Source organism: Lathamus discolor, chromosome 18 (genome assembly GCF_037157495.1).
Source record: "Lathamus discolor isolate bLatDis1 chromosome 18, bLatDis1.hap1, whole genome shotgun sequence".
NCBI classification, from domain to species: Eukaryota; Metazoa; Chordata; class Aves; order Psittaciformes; family Psittacidae; genus Lathamus; species Lathamus discolor.
The window spans coordinates 6,443,978-6,460,613 of NC_088901.1; the positions used below are offsets into that span (position 1 = coordinate 6,443,978).

The following is a 16,636-nucleotide window of genomic DNA, read 5'->3' on the forward strand; positions in this document are numbered from 1 at the left end:
AATGGGTTCACACAGGGGGTATGGTGAGTGAGGGGTAATGTGAGGCTCCCTGATCACAAAGGGGTTGATTTGGGGTTGTGTGGACTTGGCAGATCAGGCAGTGCCACCACTCTTTGAACACAGTGTAATTTCCACATCCAGCCTTTGGTGCTGCAATTAATTCCATGTAATTGGTCCATCTTTGCCTGTTTTACTGTCTGGATGCTACGTTTCCCCCCCCCCATCCCAATTCTGACATACACAAATGAAGCCAACGCCAAAAACCAGCTGCCCAGCCAGAAAATCATTTCACTTCATTCCCCTTTTTATTCGTGCTCACCCCATACGCTCACAATTCCAGAGATTCCCATTTTGATGGGTAGTGAACGGGCAGAGGGAAACGGGTTGGGGGAGCAATTCTGGAGGCTTTGCTTCATACGCTTTTCCCCCTTTTAGCACTGCAAGGATGGGCAACGCACACGAGGACCCCGCTGAAGGCACAGAACCTCAAGCATTCTCATTGCAGAACCTCATTGCAGACCATTAGGGCCTGGACACAGGGCAAGGAGAAAGGAGGTGCCCTCAGCCATCACCTCAAAGAGGCACCCAGTGAAACCAGCAGAAGCCCAGGGCTCAGCACTCGGATACGCGGCTGTTCTCTGGCTCTTTGCGCTTGTTTTCTCCCTGGGCCTCCACTGATTCACATGAAAACCGGGCATGACAACAGCGAGGCAGCAGCGGCAGCAGCACTGTTGGCAACAGCAGCGGCGCTGTTGGCAATCGCAGCCCTGGCCAGGCTGGCCCTGCTCTCAGGAGTGACCCTGTGAGCACTTCCCTGTCACCTCAGGCCCGTTCAATGGAGCTAACCCAGCTCCCCACACGCCTCCTGCAAGCCCAACCCTCTCAGAACAACCAACAGCTTCCGACACCCTCCTGGTGCCCGGTGAGGGTGGCAGAGCCCAGCTGGGCCCACGCTGCTCCCGCTCATCGCCCTGCGCCTTCGGCAGCTGAAGCGCACCCAAAACAACCCGGGGGGTCATGAGGACTGATGGAAATAACCCCTTAACTCCTACCCGTCGAGGAGACCTCTGGAATGGTGCCACCGACGCGGCGATCCACCCTCGTCTGCACCTGAAACGCCACTTGACCTGCCAGGACAAGAGACCGGTAGAAGCACACCCGTGGTGCTGTATCTTGGACCATACATAGCAGAGTCTTCACCTTCCTCTTACAGTCCTGAGGCAGCCGGTGTAGCCCTGGAGAAAGTGCTCCTGTTTGAGCTTTATAACATGATCATTTTCTCTTTGACCCTCCATGAGCTACAGACATGAAACGGTAAAGAAGCTACTGCTCATCCTGCCCCTTTTACCCCTTTTCCCACTTCACCCAACCCCTGCCCAACCTCACTGTGGGTCTCACCTGGGGTGTATGAGGCACCAGGTTTCATCAGGTGCCTCATTTAGTTCCTGGCCTTCACCAGGGTGAGTGCTCTGGGGTTTATTTGGTCTTTTGGAGCTCTTAAGCCCTGCAATCCTCCGTGCTGCTGCTGTTCCATGTTTACTGAACCATTGCCATGCTGGTGGCACTGCTGCAGAGCTCACCAGGCACTGATGCCAACACCAGCTTCCTGTGTCCTGGCCCCCTGGGTGCTGAAGCACGGGCTGGACACTGGCACTCAAGAGTATGCACAGGGACACGAGTACAGTCAATGGAAGGGCAGTATAAAGACGGAGCTTTAGGTGCCACATCAAGGATAGATTGCAGTGTCGGTGGTACCACTGCGGAGCACAGAAAGCTGGTGCTGGGCTCTGGAATGATGCCACTGGCATTGCTCTTGCTCCTTGCTCACTTACAGTACTAAAGAGCTTTGTTAGGAGTTGGAAGACCCATAGACCAGTGTCATGACAGCAATCACTGATGAGCCCCTTGGCCTTCAGTTGGCAGGGTCTTAAGAGCAACCAAGTTAATCCTTCACCACATTTGACCCAAATGGACTCTTTGGAAGAGTCAAACCAGGCCCCAGGTTTCCTGGTACTGAACCAACCATTACCATGGCAATTGTAATTGGGACATTCCTAGTGCATTTTGTAGTCTGTGCCATGAACATCCAAACGAAGGTTCAAAGATTCCACTTGTTCCAAAATCAGCATCACTTGTGCATCAGCATCACATCCACCCTCACAACTTGAGCTCAGGGTGCTGAGGACTCTATAGAGTCCAGCTGTTGTAATTAATATACAATTACCTTAACGGTAAAGCAAGAAGCTTTTAACCATTTGGGTGTGTGTTGCACTTAGGGCAGCGCTGACCAGAGGGGTTGTCACAGCTGTGGCCTTCAAGTCTTCATTTGCCCTTCATGGCTGATAGAAAGCTCAGATGACCCAAAACTGAAGGTGTCCCCTGCTGCTAACCCAGCCCAACCACCCCGTAAGGGGGTCTGCACCACTGCTGTGGACAGTATGTAGCACACAGGAATCCCAACCAACTCCAACTGGGAAGCACCAACAGGCACATCTGGAATTTCTTCCATATGCTGGGACTTGCCAAGGGAATCCCCCTCACAGAAACGCACAAACACTAATGTTTATTTAGCTCTTTACTGCAGCCAGACACAGGTTTACAAGTCACCATTTTGAGGCCTTTATTACCAGTTATGTGCATGCACAACTTGCTGCCCAGCACACGTCACAGAATCCACCCCTCCAGCATCAGCTTCCCCAGACGCCCTCTCCACACATGGGAGTTCAATGCAGTCTCTCCCAAGCCCTCAGCGGATGGGGGTCTGCAGGTCCTAGCCCACAGAGAGGAGCCCTCCCACTTACAGGTACCCAACCTGCCTGCACCCTCTCTTCCAACAGAGCAGGAGCCATTTAATCGGCAGTCCCCAGCACAAAGCATGTGCTATGGGAAGCCACTAGAGGCAGACACCCTTTCGCTGCTGCCATCCCACTCCCTGTGGCTACCACGTGAACTCAGCCTCAGCCATCATCTAGTATCTGGCTGGTTCTCAATGTACCCACCTTCTCCCATAAGACACATGGATTCTTTTTTTTAGCAGCTCATTGCAATCCATCACCAGTATCTGCAAGTGAGAAGAGAGTTTCCATTCCTTCCCCAATTTCCATGTAGCACAAAAGCAAAGCCCCAAGATCATAGAAACAAACACAACTCACCTCCTCTGCACTGCGGCAGAGAATGGACTAAAAGAAAACCCCTAAGGGAAGGACTTAAGGGGTGTTGGTCGAGAAGAGTTTAACATAACCCATCAGTGTGTGCTGACAGCTCAGAAACACGCTCCCTCCATGTGCTGGGCTCTGGGGAGATCCCTCCTGCAGTCCTGATCCAGCTTGGGGGTAACACAAGAGGCCAACAAGGAAGCTGGACAAGGGCCTGTAGGGACAGGCCAAGGGGAATGGCTTTAACCTGCCGGAGGGGAGACTGAGATGAGCTCTTGGGCAGAAGCTCTTCCCTGTGAGGGTGCTGAGGTGCTGGCACAGGGTGCCCAGAGAAGCTGTGGCTGCCCCATCCCCAACAGTGTTCAAAGCCAGGCTGGACAGGGTTCAAGATCACCTTCCAACCCACCCTACAAAGTCAGCATTAGAAATCACCTACTTTAAGCCAATCCCATTGTTTCCATAAGCCACTCATGAGCTCAAGCTCATTTCAAATCTCTACTATTAATGAGAACCACAGAACACAACCAACAACATCACAATTACCTTCTAAAGCGGTGCTTCGCTCTCGAACTGGAAACAAAGACAGAAAATGCATTTTAAGTGTTTGTTCACGTGTTCCCCCTTCTTCCCCTGCCATGCACCCCCCAGGCCATGCAGAGCATGGGGCTTGTTTCCTGCATGGTTTATCTCCTCTGTCAATGCCCAAGGGCTCAGAGAAGCAGTAGGAATATGCAGGCTGCAGGCTCGAGGCCCAGCTTGTTCTCCAACGGCGTGGAACGGGACCATACGTCACAGGCCCGGGGGCCTACGCTCCCATGCGCCACACGGACAGAGCCTGGAGAGAGCGACTTCTCCGGATGCCCACGTTGGGTTGAAGCTCACCCACACCTTCCAGCCCCGGCCACCCGCCCTGCTCTGCTCCTCAGGCACACACCACAGCAGGTACTCACGTCAGGAGCCATCTAGAGCAGGATGGGGCAGCATCGGCAGCACCTTAGGGAAGAGGGTAAGATGGTGAGGAGCAGCTGAGGAAGTGCAGCCCAGGTGGTCCCCCAGTCAATTACATCATAGGATAGCCTAGATAGGGTTGGAAAGGACCTTAAGATCTAGCTCCAACCCATTGGTTGAAACCCACTGAATCTGGAGACTTAGGGCTTCTTAAACTGGTATTTCATTGCCTATAGAGACTACAAGATTAAGAAAGGCTGCAGCAACAGAAATAGATGTCATCTCTCCAATACGGCTTCAAAACCGGACCCTTCATCAGGGACTGGAAGGACAGGACAAGGGGGAATGGGTTCAAACTTAAGCAAGTGTCGTGGTTTAAACCCACACAGCTCGTTCACTCACTCCCCCCCCCCGCTTTTCTTTCTCTCCCTCTTTCTTTCCTTTCCCCCGCCCCGACCCTCCCCGCTCCTGGAGGGATGGGGAGGAGAATCGAGAGAATGTAACTCCCACGGGTTGAGGTAAGAACAGCCCAGTAACTAAGGTATAACACAAACCACTGCTGCTACCACCAATGATAATAATGATAAGAGAAAATAACAAGGTAAGAATACGACACCACCACCGAATGAGTTCGACCCCCCCGAAGAGAGGCCGTGCCCTTCCGGGTAACTCCCGGTTACATCCTGGGCATGACGTGCTGTGGTACGGAATACCTCCTTGGCTAGCTTAGGTCAGGTGTCCTGTCTCTGCTTCCTCCCGGCCTCCCCTTGTCCCCAGCAGAGCATGAGGCTCACAAAGTCCTTGGCCAGAATAAACATTACTGAGCAACAATTAAAACCAATCGGTGTTATCAGCTCTCTGCCCAGGCTGGAAGGCAAAACCCAGAGCTTGCACCAGCTACTAACAGGGAGAAAAACTGCTCCTGGTAAACCCAGGACAGCAAGGGAAGTTCTTCCCTGTGAGGGTGCTGAGGCGCTGGCACAGGGTGCCCACAGAAGCTGTGGCTGCCCCATCCCCAACAGTGTTCAAGGCCTGGTTGGACAGGGTTTAAGGTCACCTTCCAATCCAGTTTACAGTCGGCATCAGAAGTCACCTACTTTAAGTCAATCCAATTGTTTCCATAAGCCACTTGGGTAGCTCCAGCACATTTAAAATACCAACTATCAAAGAGAACCATGTAACGATACAACATCACAATCACCTTCTAAGGCAGTGCTCCACTCTCAAACTTCTTCAGTTTAGAACTGGAAACAAAAAGAAAAGGCATTTTAAGTGTTCACTCTTATGTGTTCCCCCTGCCATGCACCCCCCAGGCCATGCAGAGCATGGGGCTTGTTTCCTGCATGGTTTATCTCCTCTGTCAATGCCCAAGGGCTCAGAGAAGCAGTAGGAATATGCAGGCTGCAGGCTCGAGGCCCAGCTTGTTCTCCAACGGCGTGGAACGGGACCATACGTCACAGGCCCGGGGACCTACGCTCCCATGCGCCACACGGACAGAGCCTGGAGAGAGCGACTTCTCCGGATGCCCACGTTGGGTTGAAGCTCACCCACACCTTCCAGCCCCAGCCACCCGCCCTGCTCTGGAAAGCACTGGAATGGGTTGCCCAGGGAGGTTGTGAGTGCTCCATCCCTGGCAGTGTTCAAGGCCAGGTTGGACAGAGCCCTGGGTGCCCTGGTTTAGTGTGAGGTGTCCCTGCCCATGGCAGGGGGTTGGAACTGGATGATCTTAAGGTCTTTTCCAACCCAAACTCTATGATTCTATGAAACTAATTATTAATTCCTAATGATCAAGCCTAAGAAACAGGCAAAGAAAAACGTCTCAGGGTCGTAAATTCAACCAAACAAGAACACGGAGTTAATGGCAAACACTGAACGCGTATCCCAGTGTCCTTAACGCATCTCTAGAAAGGCATTACGGAATGTTTTGCTTTCTCCCCCACACGAGCCCCACAGACCGCTCAGAGCTCACAACGCCTGCGCCGCGGCTTCCCCCCTCCGGATGACCCAACGCAACGACAGCCGCGCCGGCCCCGCGCGGGCACAGCGAGGGGGTCAGCAGGGCCTGGCTCGCACTGAAGGCCTCTCGCTAGCAGGCACGGAGCGCCGCTGCCCTCCTAGAGCCAGCCGCAGGCAGCCATAGGAGCCCCACAGCACACGGGAAGGAGAAGAACAAAGAGCTCAGAGCAAAAGGATTGAGAGAACGCCCCGAACCGCACTCACCGCCGCTGCGCTCCGCCGAAAGAGGCCGAGCGCCGCCGCGCAGCGCTATTTATAGGGTGCTAGGGGCGGGGCCAAACCGCTCATGCGCGCAGGGGAAGGGGGGGGAGGGGGAACATAGGTGTTGGCGCATGCGCGGTGAGGAGGCGCCGCGGGGGCGGGGCTCACGCTCGCCCCGCTCCTCTTTCCCTATGGAACACAGAGGGGAAAGTGGTTTATAAAAGACTCCTAAAATACTTTTATTCCGTAATTAAAATCTGTGGAGGAGGAGGAGGCCGATGACAATGCCGTGACTTCGATCGACAGGCGTGCGGGACAGGAGCAGCTGTGAGGGGAAGAGAGCATCTCCTGTGGTGTAACGGCAGCCTGAGGGGCAAAGGGGAGTCCTTCCTCCATCCTCCCTCACAGGGGGGTTAGGTTTTGTACATGATGCTTGTTAAGCCTCTTCTCTCTTCCATTCATACGGTGAAATGATGACGTTTCCGAAGGGATGAAAAGGAGCAAAGGCAAATTTCACCCTCATTTGGGTGAAAACACACTAAAACCACATTAAAAAGCACCGATTCACAGCCTCCCCACAATAAAACGTTTTTAGAAGGCAACAATCAGTTCCTGGTTCTGGACTCTGTTAACCAAGCTTAGACAGCTCAAGACAATGTGTTAACATCACGGCAGGGGAGGGAATGGTTTATACATTTAAACTGGGGGGGGGTTGTCTTGTTTTTTGTACAAAAAGATGCAGCATATGTTAATCTCTATACAATTCCCTTCCAGGACAATGAACCGTTGGTCAGTAGTGATTGAGGACATGAAGGACACGACGGAGACGCAAGGAAAACCATTAACATTCCCAATCCCATGCCAGGTCAGCATCTGCACAGGAATCTCTGTACACAGCTAATATACACATGTGCTTCCTATAGCACATCCACTCTCCATTCCTCAGCTTTCTAACACTAGAGCTGCCTTTTCCCCATTCCTCTTGGTCAGGAGGGGGAAGTGAAGGGACTGCATTCCCAAAAGGAGGACGTCTGGCTGAGAAGTGGGGCTGGGGAATGAACCCCTTGGTTCACCCTGGCAGGGATGCTGGCCCCAGAGCAGAGGGGTATTGCTGAGCCACACGAGGTATAGTGTTCAATTCCAGCCTGATGGCACGTGAGACAGGTTTGTTCCAGTGAAATGCTACGTTCAGGCAGGACTCCCCTTGTCCTGGCCAAAAGCCCTTTTCTGGATGAGGATTTCAAGGCAAATCGTGGAAGAGCCGAGGTTCCACCCTTGCTGTATTGCCTCAGAGAGGGATGCAGAGAACTTCCAGGTCCTCTTCGGGTCTCTTGCTCCCTTCTTGGAAGGTTATGGTCGATGGTACCTGAAAGCCAAGTGAAAAATCATCACATCCCAGCCTGGTTTGGAAGGGACCTTAAAGCTCATCCAGCTCCAACCCCTGCCATGGGCAGGGACACCTTCCACTAGAGCAGCTTGCTCCAACCCCGGCTTTGAACACTGTAAGGGATGGGGCAGCCACAGCTTCTCTGTTCAGCCCATTCCAGTGTCCCAAGCACCCTCTTCTGCCTAAGAGCTCATCATCTCCCCTTTGGCAGGTTCAAGCCATTCCCCTTGGTCTGTCCCTACAGGCCCTTGTCCAAAGCCCCTCTCCAGGTTTCCTGTAGTCCCTTTAGCTATTGCAAGGCTGCTACAAGGTCTCACTTAAGAATCCAAGTGTCATCCTTGGAACTGAGGTTAAATGGTTACCAAGGCACTGCAAATGGCCAAAGAGAGTCAACTCAGTTATGTCTAAACTCCCAGCCCTCACTGAAGCCATTACCATCACAGCTCACCGAAGGAGACAGAAGATAAGTGAGGAAGGTGCTCTCACCTCGTGAACTGCTTGCTGTCCTCATGGACTTCCATTTCACAGCTCTTAAACTCATTCAGCTCCTTCCGGATGGCAGCCTACAAAAGAGGGAGAGATCCTTTTTATCTTCTGCTAACCCATACATCTATTACCCTCTCTCCACCTCAGATGAGCTCACACATGGCAGGAAGGTGCTGTACCTCCAGCACCCCTGCTTGGGGCTGATCACCTTCCAGTGGTGTGGACTTAGGAGCAGTTTTGATAACACAGGGCTGAGCCCCACACCTCCTTTGGTAAAAGAAGGAGCTCAGCCTGCAGCAGCCACCCCAGCATTTGCAGTCCATTCACACCAGGCTGAACTTCATCTGGCCAGCCTCCTCCACACCCATGGCTGCGCAGTCCCCACAAGTGGCCAGGGAAGACAAGAACAGATGATTTCCCTGCCAGCTTTATGCCTAGGCCTGCAAGGAAGAGCACTCCTCTGACCAAGATCTGCACCTTGCATCCTCTTGTATCCCTGAGAAGCCGAAGCAGAGGCCATGCTGCACGTGGACCATGCCCATGTGGGCTCCACAGCACGATGGATGGGGCATGAAGCAGGGCTGGGTACTGCACGCATGGGTGAAGGGACACTGGTGATGCTTGGTGTGGATGAAGAGAGGAAGCAAAAGGAAGAGAGCAAATCTTGGCTGCTATTCTTTTGCATGGAACACCCAGATCTAACTCCCCTCCTCACACCTAGGGACATCAGACTCCTGTTACCTTGTCGGCTGGTGTTAGCTTTGTCCATGGCTTGTCTGCTCGCCGGTCATAGTCTTGAGCATCTGTTACTTCCACATATTCATTAAACCTCAGGATCTTCCTGGCCTGCAGCTCTGCCACTGTAGGCCTTTGGCTAAGCTGAACACCAGCAAGAGCAAAGAACAAAGAAAGTGAGTTTGTGCCTTGTCCACAAAGCAGTTCAGGACTCAGCATTCCCAGCAAAACTAAACCCAGTTCCCTCCCTGGGCCCAAAGCACAGCACTGCTAGCTCCTGCTCGCAGCCTGCAAGGGAACAAACAAACCCTCCTGCAAGTGTCGTCTCACTTGGATCATAAGGGCAGAACCAAGGCCACATTGCTAAGGAGAAAGATGACACCAGGGGCTTTGGGAACAGGGTGAGAGCCCTGTATGCCACCCATTCCCCACTTCAGCAATAGCAACACTCACATTTCACACCCACAAGCCCTTGGAAAGTTCTCAGCCACAAAGAACAGCCCCAAGTAACTTGGATGCTAAAAGCAGCTCTTGCTCTGCTCAGCTTCTCCCACTCTGCTGTTACTTTATAGAAATGGACTTTGAGGAAGCTGGTGTGAGTCTTGGCCACTGAAGTCCTGTGTTAGAACAGCCAGGACCCCAGCAAATGCTTCCAGTGCCAGGTACCCAGTTTAGTTCTCACCTCATCAGATCAACCCCTCACAACCGGGGCTGCAGTGCCAATGGCTCACCATTGGTGACAGCTCCACATTGCAAAGCCGCTGCAGCCTGAGGGCACTGGGGACACTTACACAAGAGCCCCGTGACTTCCCCCCCAGCAAGGAACCTATGCCATGCTCATGGCCACCACCAGCCCCGCCAGCTCTGCCAGATGGTGCTCACAGCATGGGGCCAGCAGTACCTTTCTGGTGAGCCTGCGCTTGATCTCCCGCTTCTCAGCCTGACGGTCAGCTTCATTCTTCGCTGCCAAGGATAAAAACATAAACGATACATCCTCCCTGTAAGCATCAGAGGCTTTGAAAAGCACTTTCTGGACTTGAAACAAGGAGAGCGTTGAGCTACATCGGATTAGCTCCGTGCCCAAAAGCTTGCTGTAGTGTATCTGTGCTCAGTACAGGTAGAGAGCAGAGTCCAGCTCAACACCCCCTGACTGACAGTGGCAATATGGGTCCATCCACATCAGAACTGAGTCATTCTCTCCAGCCCTATGTTAATGGCTGTACTGTCAAAATGCAGCCAACCTACACTGCAGACTGCTCCCCACAAAGCTACTCTACTAATAGTTGAAAGAGAGTAACAGCACAGATAAATATTGTAAATGGAAACTTCCTGAACTGACATTTCCCTTTCCTCCAGATGTTTATTTAAAGCTTTTGCACAGCAAGGTATGGCCAAGAGAAACACCACAGCCTGAGCAATGAACTGCTGCTTTTTGGACCCTGCAATACAATGCTGTAATGTCTGGCCACAAATTCAAGCACAGCCCAAACAAAAACACCTTTCACAGTTCTGCTGGGTAACATCAGTCTTAACCAGTTCACAGGCTTTCCCCTGAGGTGTCAGGAACGGGACATGGAGACTTTCTAGAATGTGATGCTTTGAACTGTATTGCTCAATACCACTGCTAAGGTCTGAATTTAAGCTAGAACTGGTTTCTGATGGTATCAAAGCACTGGGGAACTGCTTTACTACAGCAACATAAAAGCACAATCCTCTATCACTGCCTTTCAAGCAGATTCCAGGTACACCTGGACTAAGATGTTAAAGGCAAACCTCTTTTATCCCTCAGGACCACTGGAGAAGCATTACTCACGCTGAAGTATGTTCCTCTGCTCCAGTTCCTCTGCTGTCGGTCTCTGACTTAGTCGCCTAAAGAGAAGCATGACAAGTGCATCATCAGTAGGGGATGAAGACCACAACTGCTTGGTTTTGGTGCACTGGAAAGCCTCTTCAGCCCCCTCATTCACCAGTGGAGATCACTGTTTCCCACTCAAACCCACAGGCACAGGTTTGGGAAGTGCCTCTGGAAAGCTCAGAGGAGAAGGCAGCGCAGCCTGGACCATCAGCAGCCCCAGCTTAATCTACCACCTAACATCAGCACTCAGCTTGCACCTACCCACATCTTTCTACACCATCTTATTTTATGACAGCGATGCTTCTGTAGTCCTCAAGATTCTCCTCTCCCAGTCCATCTAACCTCTGGAAAGTCAGGGGATATTGCTCAGCTCCAGAAGGAACTTCCAACTTCCCTAACTGAGGAGGAAGAGCCTCCCAGCCCTGATCCAGCAGCAGTGCCCAACCACCTGTCACATTCCAGCACAGGCTGCTTGGATAAAGCAACAGCTTTGTCCAATCCCACCCCCCACACAGCATGCCAACAGCTCAAACCAAACACCCTCCTCCATCCTTCATACCTGATCAGCGTCGTCCCAATCTGATGCCGAATTTCATTCCACTCTTCCTTGCTCTTCCGAGGGAAGACAATCTTCTCCTCCTGTGCTGTGGTTGTGTTCCCCAGCTTTATAGCCAGAGTGTCTTTCCTCTTCACTTTGTTAGCCAGCGTGCCTGTGGGGAGGAAGAGCAATGGGATGGGACTGAAGCCTGCAGTGCCTGAGCACAGCAATAGCAGCCATGTGCCCTCTCCCCTGAAGCTGGACTTTGCACACTCTGCACTCCAGAGCTCCAGAGCTGGTCACTGCCAGCATTCCTGCCTGATGCCCACATGCTCACCTGAAGGGGTGGGACAGTGCAAGCCATCTGCAACTGGAGGGGGTGCATCACAGCACATGAGCTGGTGACACAGGTTTGGCTCTAAAGCCTTTGAAAAAGTGAGGAAGGGGACATGTGGTGCATCATGAAACCCAGAGCATCTGCTTTGAAGCACTGTGAGAACGAGCTCTTTGATACCACATCTCAGTCCAGCAGATATGAGCTCAGCAGAGATAAAAAGGCAGCTGCAATGTCAAAGCCTTACTGTTATGGCTTTCATCTTCTTCCTCATCCTCATCATCTTTATACAGGATGGGCCCCTCCGAGTCAGAGTCGCTCATCCCTTCATCTCCTTCCTGCTCCTCTGGCAGAACCTGGGGTACCAGTTTGGGGATGACTGTGACAGATGGCACCTCTCCAATATATACACGAGAACCCAAATTCTGTTCCTCTTCCTGGTCATCTTCTTCCTCTTCCTCATCGTCTGGACTAACGAGAAGCACACTATTACATCTCGACATGCACCCAGAGATGCCACCCCAGGATCCTGCACCATTCCCTCTCTCCAAAGTGCAGGGAGAGGAAATGCAGAGGCAGGTCCTTTGGAGAACCAGACAGCCCCCTCACCCCCCAATCTTTGGGACTTGCAGGTTCAGCTCTGTTGTAACACAAGGCAGTTCTTCTTGTTTTGCAAAATAAAAGGCTAAGCAAGGCCACAAATGCTTGGAATCCAGGCCCTTGTTTTGTCTCGGTGCAATTAAAGAGAGGCCAGGCCCGGATTCCTGGCATCAGCCTGCGTTTGTGCTCTGGAACCCATTTCCCTTTGGGAGCAAAAAACTCCCAGGACAAAGGTTAATTCCATGGGGAAGATGCACTGGCCCCCAAGAGCCCGAAACACAGACTCCAACAGCCAAAATGGTTTCTACGCTGTTGCAAGAAACCAGAGAAGAAACCAGCCGTGCCCACAAGCCTCCTCACCATCACAGCCCCACAGAGCAGGGATGTGACGTGGGTCACCACCAGCGTGACCCCCATGCAGGATGATGCTTCCTGCCAGTACTCACACTTTCAGCATCTCGATGGTGACAGGCAGAGACCTCGTCCTGCCCAGGGTGCCATTGTCTTCTCCAAAGCCATCACTCTCAAAGAGCAGCGAGTGAGCCCTGTGTGAGCCCTCTGCGGGCGGGGTGACAGGCAGAGGGCTGGCCAGAGCCTGCTGGATCCGGATGTGCAGTGGGATTGGGGGCAGGCGAGGCAGCACGTGAGGGTCACCAAACCCTTGCTCTGCCGTCCTCTTCATTGCTTCCAAGGACCTGAACTCTTCAGGAGGAGGAGGAGGAGGAGGAGTCTCTTTGGGCAGGTCCAGGGAGCGTGGAGGGTCCAGCACAGGGGTGGAGGCAGGCAAGGGCATACGTGGAGGTTCAGGGGGGATGTGTGTGGGCAGTGGTGGTGAAGGGGATGGTGGTGGGTAGGCAGGGGTGACGTGCATCGGTGTCAGTGCAGGGCGGTTTGTTGTCACTGTCCTATCGCTCAGGGGCTTGGAGGTGACAGCTGCCTCTAGCATGGTGGTGGCAGGCAGGAGGCCTCTCTTCGGTGGGAGAGGAGGGGAAGGCTTGGACAAGCTTGTACCACTGTTCATTGCTTGAGAAAGCTCAGCTGCAAAGAAAAACCATAAAAGCCACTATATTTAACAGGGCATTTCCCAGACATCCTTCACCAGTGTGGAATAAGCACAGCAAAGCACTCAGAGCCTTGGTCCATACTGCAAAGGTCACACCAATCTGTAAGAAGGGCAAGAAGGAGGACCCGGGTAATTACAGACCGGTCAGCCTTACCTCCATCCCTGGAAAGATGATGGAACAACTTATTCTTGACTCCATCACTAGGCATATCAAGGATGAGGGGGTCATTAAGAACAGCCAACATGGTTTTATGAGGGGGAAGTCATGTATGACCAACCTTATAGCCTTCTATGAGGAAGTGACTAGGTGGAGGGATGATGGTAGAGCGGTAGATGTAGTTTTTCTTGATTTCAGTAAGGCATTTGATACTGTCTCCCACAGCATCCTCATAGATAAGCTAAAGAAGTGTGGGCTTGACGATCAAGTAGTGAGGTGGATCGAGAACCGGTTGAAAGGAAGAAGGCAGAGAGTTGCGGTCAATGGCGCAGAATCTAGCTGGAGGTCTGTGACTAGTGGAGTTCCTCAGGGGTCGGTGCTGGGACCGGTGCTGTTTAATATTTTCATCAATGACCTGGATGAGGGAACTGAGTGCACCCTCAGCAAGTTTGCTGATGACACAAAACTGGGAGGAGTGGCTGACACAGCAGAGGACTGTGCTGCCATTCAGCGAGACCTGGACAGGCTGGAGAGTTGGGCGGGGAGAAACTTGATGAAATTTAACAAGGGCAAGTGTAGAGTCTTGCATCTGGGGAAGAACAACCCCATGTACCAGTACAGGTTGGGGGTTGACCTGCTGGAAAGTAGCAAAGGGGAAAGGGACCAGGGGGTCCTGGTGGATAGGAGGATGACCATGAGCCAGCAATGTGCTCTTGTGGCCAAGAAGGCAAATGGCATCTTAGGGTGCATTAGAAAGGGAGTGGTTATTAGGTCAAGAGAGGTTCTCCTTCCCCTCTACTCAGCCTTGGTGAGGCCGCATCTGGAATATTGCGTCCAGTTCTGGGCCCCTCTGTTCAAGAAGGACAGGGAATTGCTTGAAGGAGTCCAGCGCAGAGCCACAAAGATGATTAAGGGAGTGGAACATCTCTCTTATGAGGAGAGGCTGAGGGAGCTGGGTCTCTTTAGCTTGGAGAAGAGGAGACTGAGGGGTGACCTCATCAATGTTTACAAATATGTAAAGGGTAGGTGTCAGGATGATGGAGCTAGGCTTTTTTCAGTGATATCCAGTGATAGGACAAGGGGCAATGGGTGTAAACTGGAGCATAGGAAGTTCCACGTTAACATCAGGAAGAACTTCTTTACTGTAAGAGTGACAGAGCACTGGAACAGGTTGCCCAGGGGGGTTGTGGAGTCTCCTACACTGGAGATATTCAAGGCCCGCCTGGACAAGTTCCTGTGTGATGTACTGTAGGTTACCCTGCTCTTGCAGGGGGGTTGGACTAGATGATCTTTTGAGGTCCCTTCCAACCCTTGGGATTCTGTGATTCTGCTTCTCTGCTAGAACACAGTGCCAGAAACAACCAGGTTGCAAGCCTCTAGTTTGTCCTTCCTGCAGCAAAGGTAAGACTTGGGAGAGGAGCCAGAAACAAGCCAGCTGGGAGGGGTCTGTGCATCCTGGTGCTTTTGAGAAGGAGAAAAAGCACCAGCCCTCAAGTGACAGCAGATGGAGCTCACCCAGACCAGCAAAGCTCCTCAGCCAAGGAATGCAGGTATGTAGGGCACTTTATGGCTATATTTACAGCATCAGTTTGCAAAGGAATGCGAGACAACCAGGACACCCCAGCCTCCAGTCATGTTAACAGCTCCCTTGCACATGAAACACTTTTTACTCAAAGGCCAAAGTCAGCAGGACTGCCGGCAGCAACGTGCTCTTCCCATTCCCATTCATCTGCCAGCCCCAGCCCAAGGACACCTTGCTGCCTGTTTCAGCGTGAGGTTTCTGCTCTACTCCCTCTGTACTCTGCTCCTTAAGCCCCAAGGAAATCTCTCTGCAACCGCAAACTTCCACACATACCCAAGAGAGTTTATCTAGTGTGTGATGGAGGACAGAGGGAGAAATGGAGACTGAGGGGTATCATGGAAGCTGCCTGCAGCAGGCAATCTCAAACACCCCTTGGCTCCTAGGGAAGTGACTCCAGTGAAGACTACTCTTGCTTTAGGAGTTTATAGCCTTCAACATTCCCCTGTCAGCAGCCTCTTGGGCTTGGAAAGGTTTTGCCCACCTGCTTGAAGAGGATTTCCTGCACATTTCACCTGTGATGGGCACACAGTGGTGAGGCCCCAGCACAGCGCTGGGAGGAGTCCGCAGTCTCAGACACCACAAGAGGGTGCTGCGAGCAGGGAGTGTGACCGAGATAAGGCTGCAGAGCTGCAGAGAGGTGGGTGCATTTTTGGGATGTTTGGCATTTTCAGACCTCCCCCTTGAAGATTAAGGGCAAGATTGTGCAAAACACCGAGTGCCCTCAGCTCTCATCCACTGCAGCCCAGAGGGACTCCAGTATCTCCTCAGCAGCACTTGAAGCCTGGCAGCACCAGGCTCGAGCCACCTTTGGGTAATCACAGGGACCAAGTAGCTGGTGGAAGGAAGAGACAGAAAAGGGCTCAGAGCATCCTCCCAGCCAGCCTGTCTCCCTTTGGTGTGATAAACCCAGTGCACCAGCTGGTACCACGTCTGGTGACGTGCCACCATGGCCAGATCCAGCACCTGGCACTAACAGTGGCTCCTGAAACCCTTCCATGGCACCAAGCACCAGGCTGCCACCAAGTCCCCAGCCAGCACCACTCGCTCTGCTTGCTTTTCCAAGCTGATGCTGATTAAATTCCCACTTCCCCAAAGTGTTTCCTGAGCCTTATTTTCAGCTACTGCATCAGGCACCAGAACTGCTCAGAGAATGAACATAAGGGAGCATCTTACCACTAGGGAACAAAGGGGCGATCTGCACATTGACAGTCCTCCCCTGCCTTAGGTTTTAATAGCAGCACTAAAATACACACATGTCCAAGTGAGAGCACACATCAAAGACCTGCAGAGAACTCACAAAGCCGATTCCACTGCTGCTGGTTATCCACAGCAGCAAAACAAAGCTTGCACAGCAACGACTGCACATGTGCTGTAGTTACAGCTCCATCCTGCCCCTCTCTGCAGCTGCATTCTCCTGCAGGAGACAAAAGAGGGGCTGGCTGCTCTCCTCTCCTCCCCTGCAGCCAAAGGTGCACTGAGCCCAGCCCTGTACTGCTGGGGAGAGGCAGAGGCTGGCTCCGAGTCTGATAGACTGCTGTCTCCAGCCTCAGTCTCTGTTCCACAAGTACCTCTGCAATGA

At 52.5% G+C, this 16,636-nt stretch overlaps 1 protein-coding gene and 2 non-coding genes across 7 annotated transcripts in view; all 3 read right to left on the reverse strand.

Annotated features, from left to right (window-relative positions):
• Nucleotides 1-3,820: 3,820 nt before the first annotated feature.
• Nucleotides 3,821-4,025, reverse strand: LOC136023513 (small nucleolar RNA SNORA73 family). Its single transcript, XR_010616616.1, has one exon. It is a non-coding gene; the product is annotated as a small nucleolar RNA SNORA73 family (small nucleolar RNA).
• A 1,408-nt stretch (nucleotides 4,026-5,433) lies between these two features.
• LOC136023524 (small nucleolar RNA SNORA73 family) lies at nucleotides 5,434-5,638 on the reverse strand. The gene has a single exon (XR_010616626.1). It is a non-coding gene; the product is annotated as a small nucleolar RNA SNORA73 family (small nucleolar RNA).
• An 896-nt stretch (nucleotides 5,639-6,534) lies between these two features.
• PHACTR4 (phosphatase and actin regulator 4) overlaps nucleotides 6,535-16,636 on the reverse strand; it is a 51,917-nt gene continuing 41,815 nt past the window's right edge. For all 5 annotated transcript variants that reach the window (XM_065697466.1, XM_065697467.1, XM_065697468.1 and 2 more), the window contains 8 exons: nucleotides 12,702-13,293; nucleotides 11,903-12,126; nucleotides 11,343-11,493; nucleotides 10,742-10,797; nucleotides 9,830-9,891; nucleotides 8,935-9,072; nucleotides 8,194-8,270; nucleotides 6,535-7,686 (listed from right to left, as the gene is read on the reverse strand). In XM_065697466.1, the coding sequence (XP_065553538.1) occupies nucleotides 7,671-7,686; nucleotides 8,194-8,270; nucleotides 8,935-9,072; nucleotides 9,830-9,891; nucleotides 10,742-10,797; nucleotides 11,343-11,493; nucleotides 11,903-12,126; nucleotides 12,702-13,293 (1,316 nt within the window). In that variant the 3' untranslated portion in view covers nucleotides 6,535-7,670. The remainder of the gene's footprint in view (nucleotides 7,687-8,193; nucleotides 8,271-8,934; nucleotides 9,073-9,829; nucleotides 9,892-10,741; nucleotides 10,798-11,342; nucleotides 11,494-11,902; nucleotides 12,127-12,701; nucleotides 13,294-16,636) is intronic.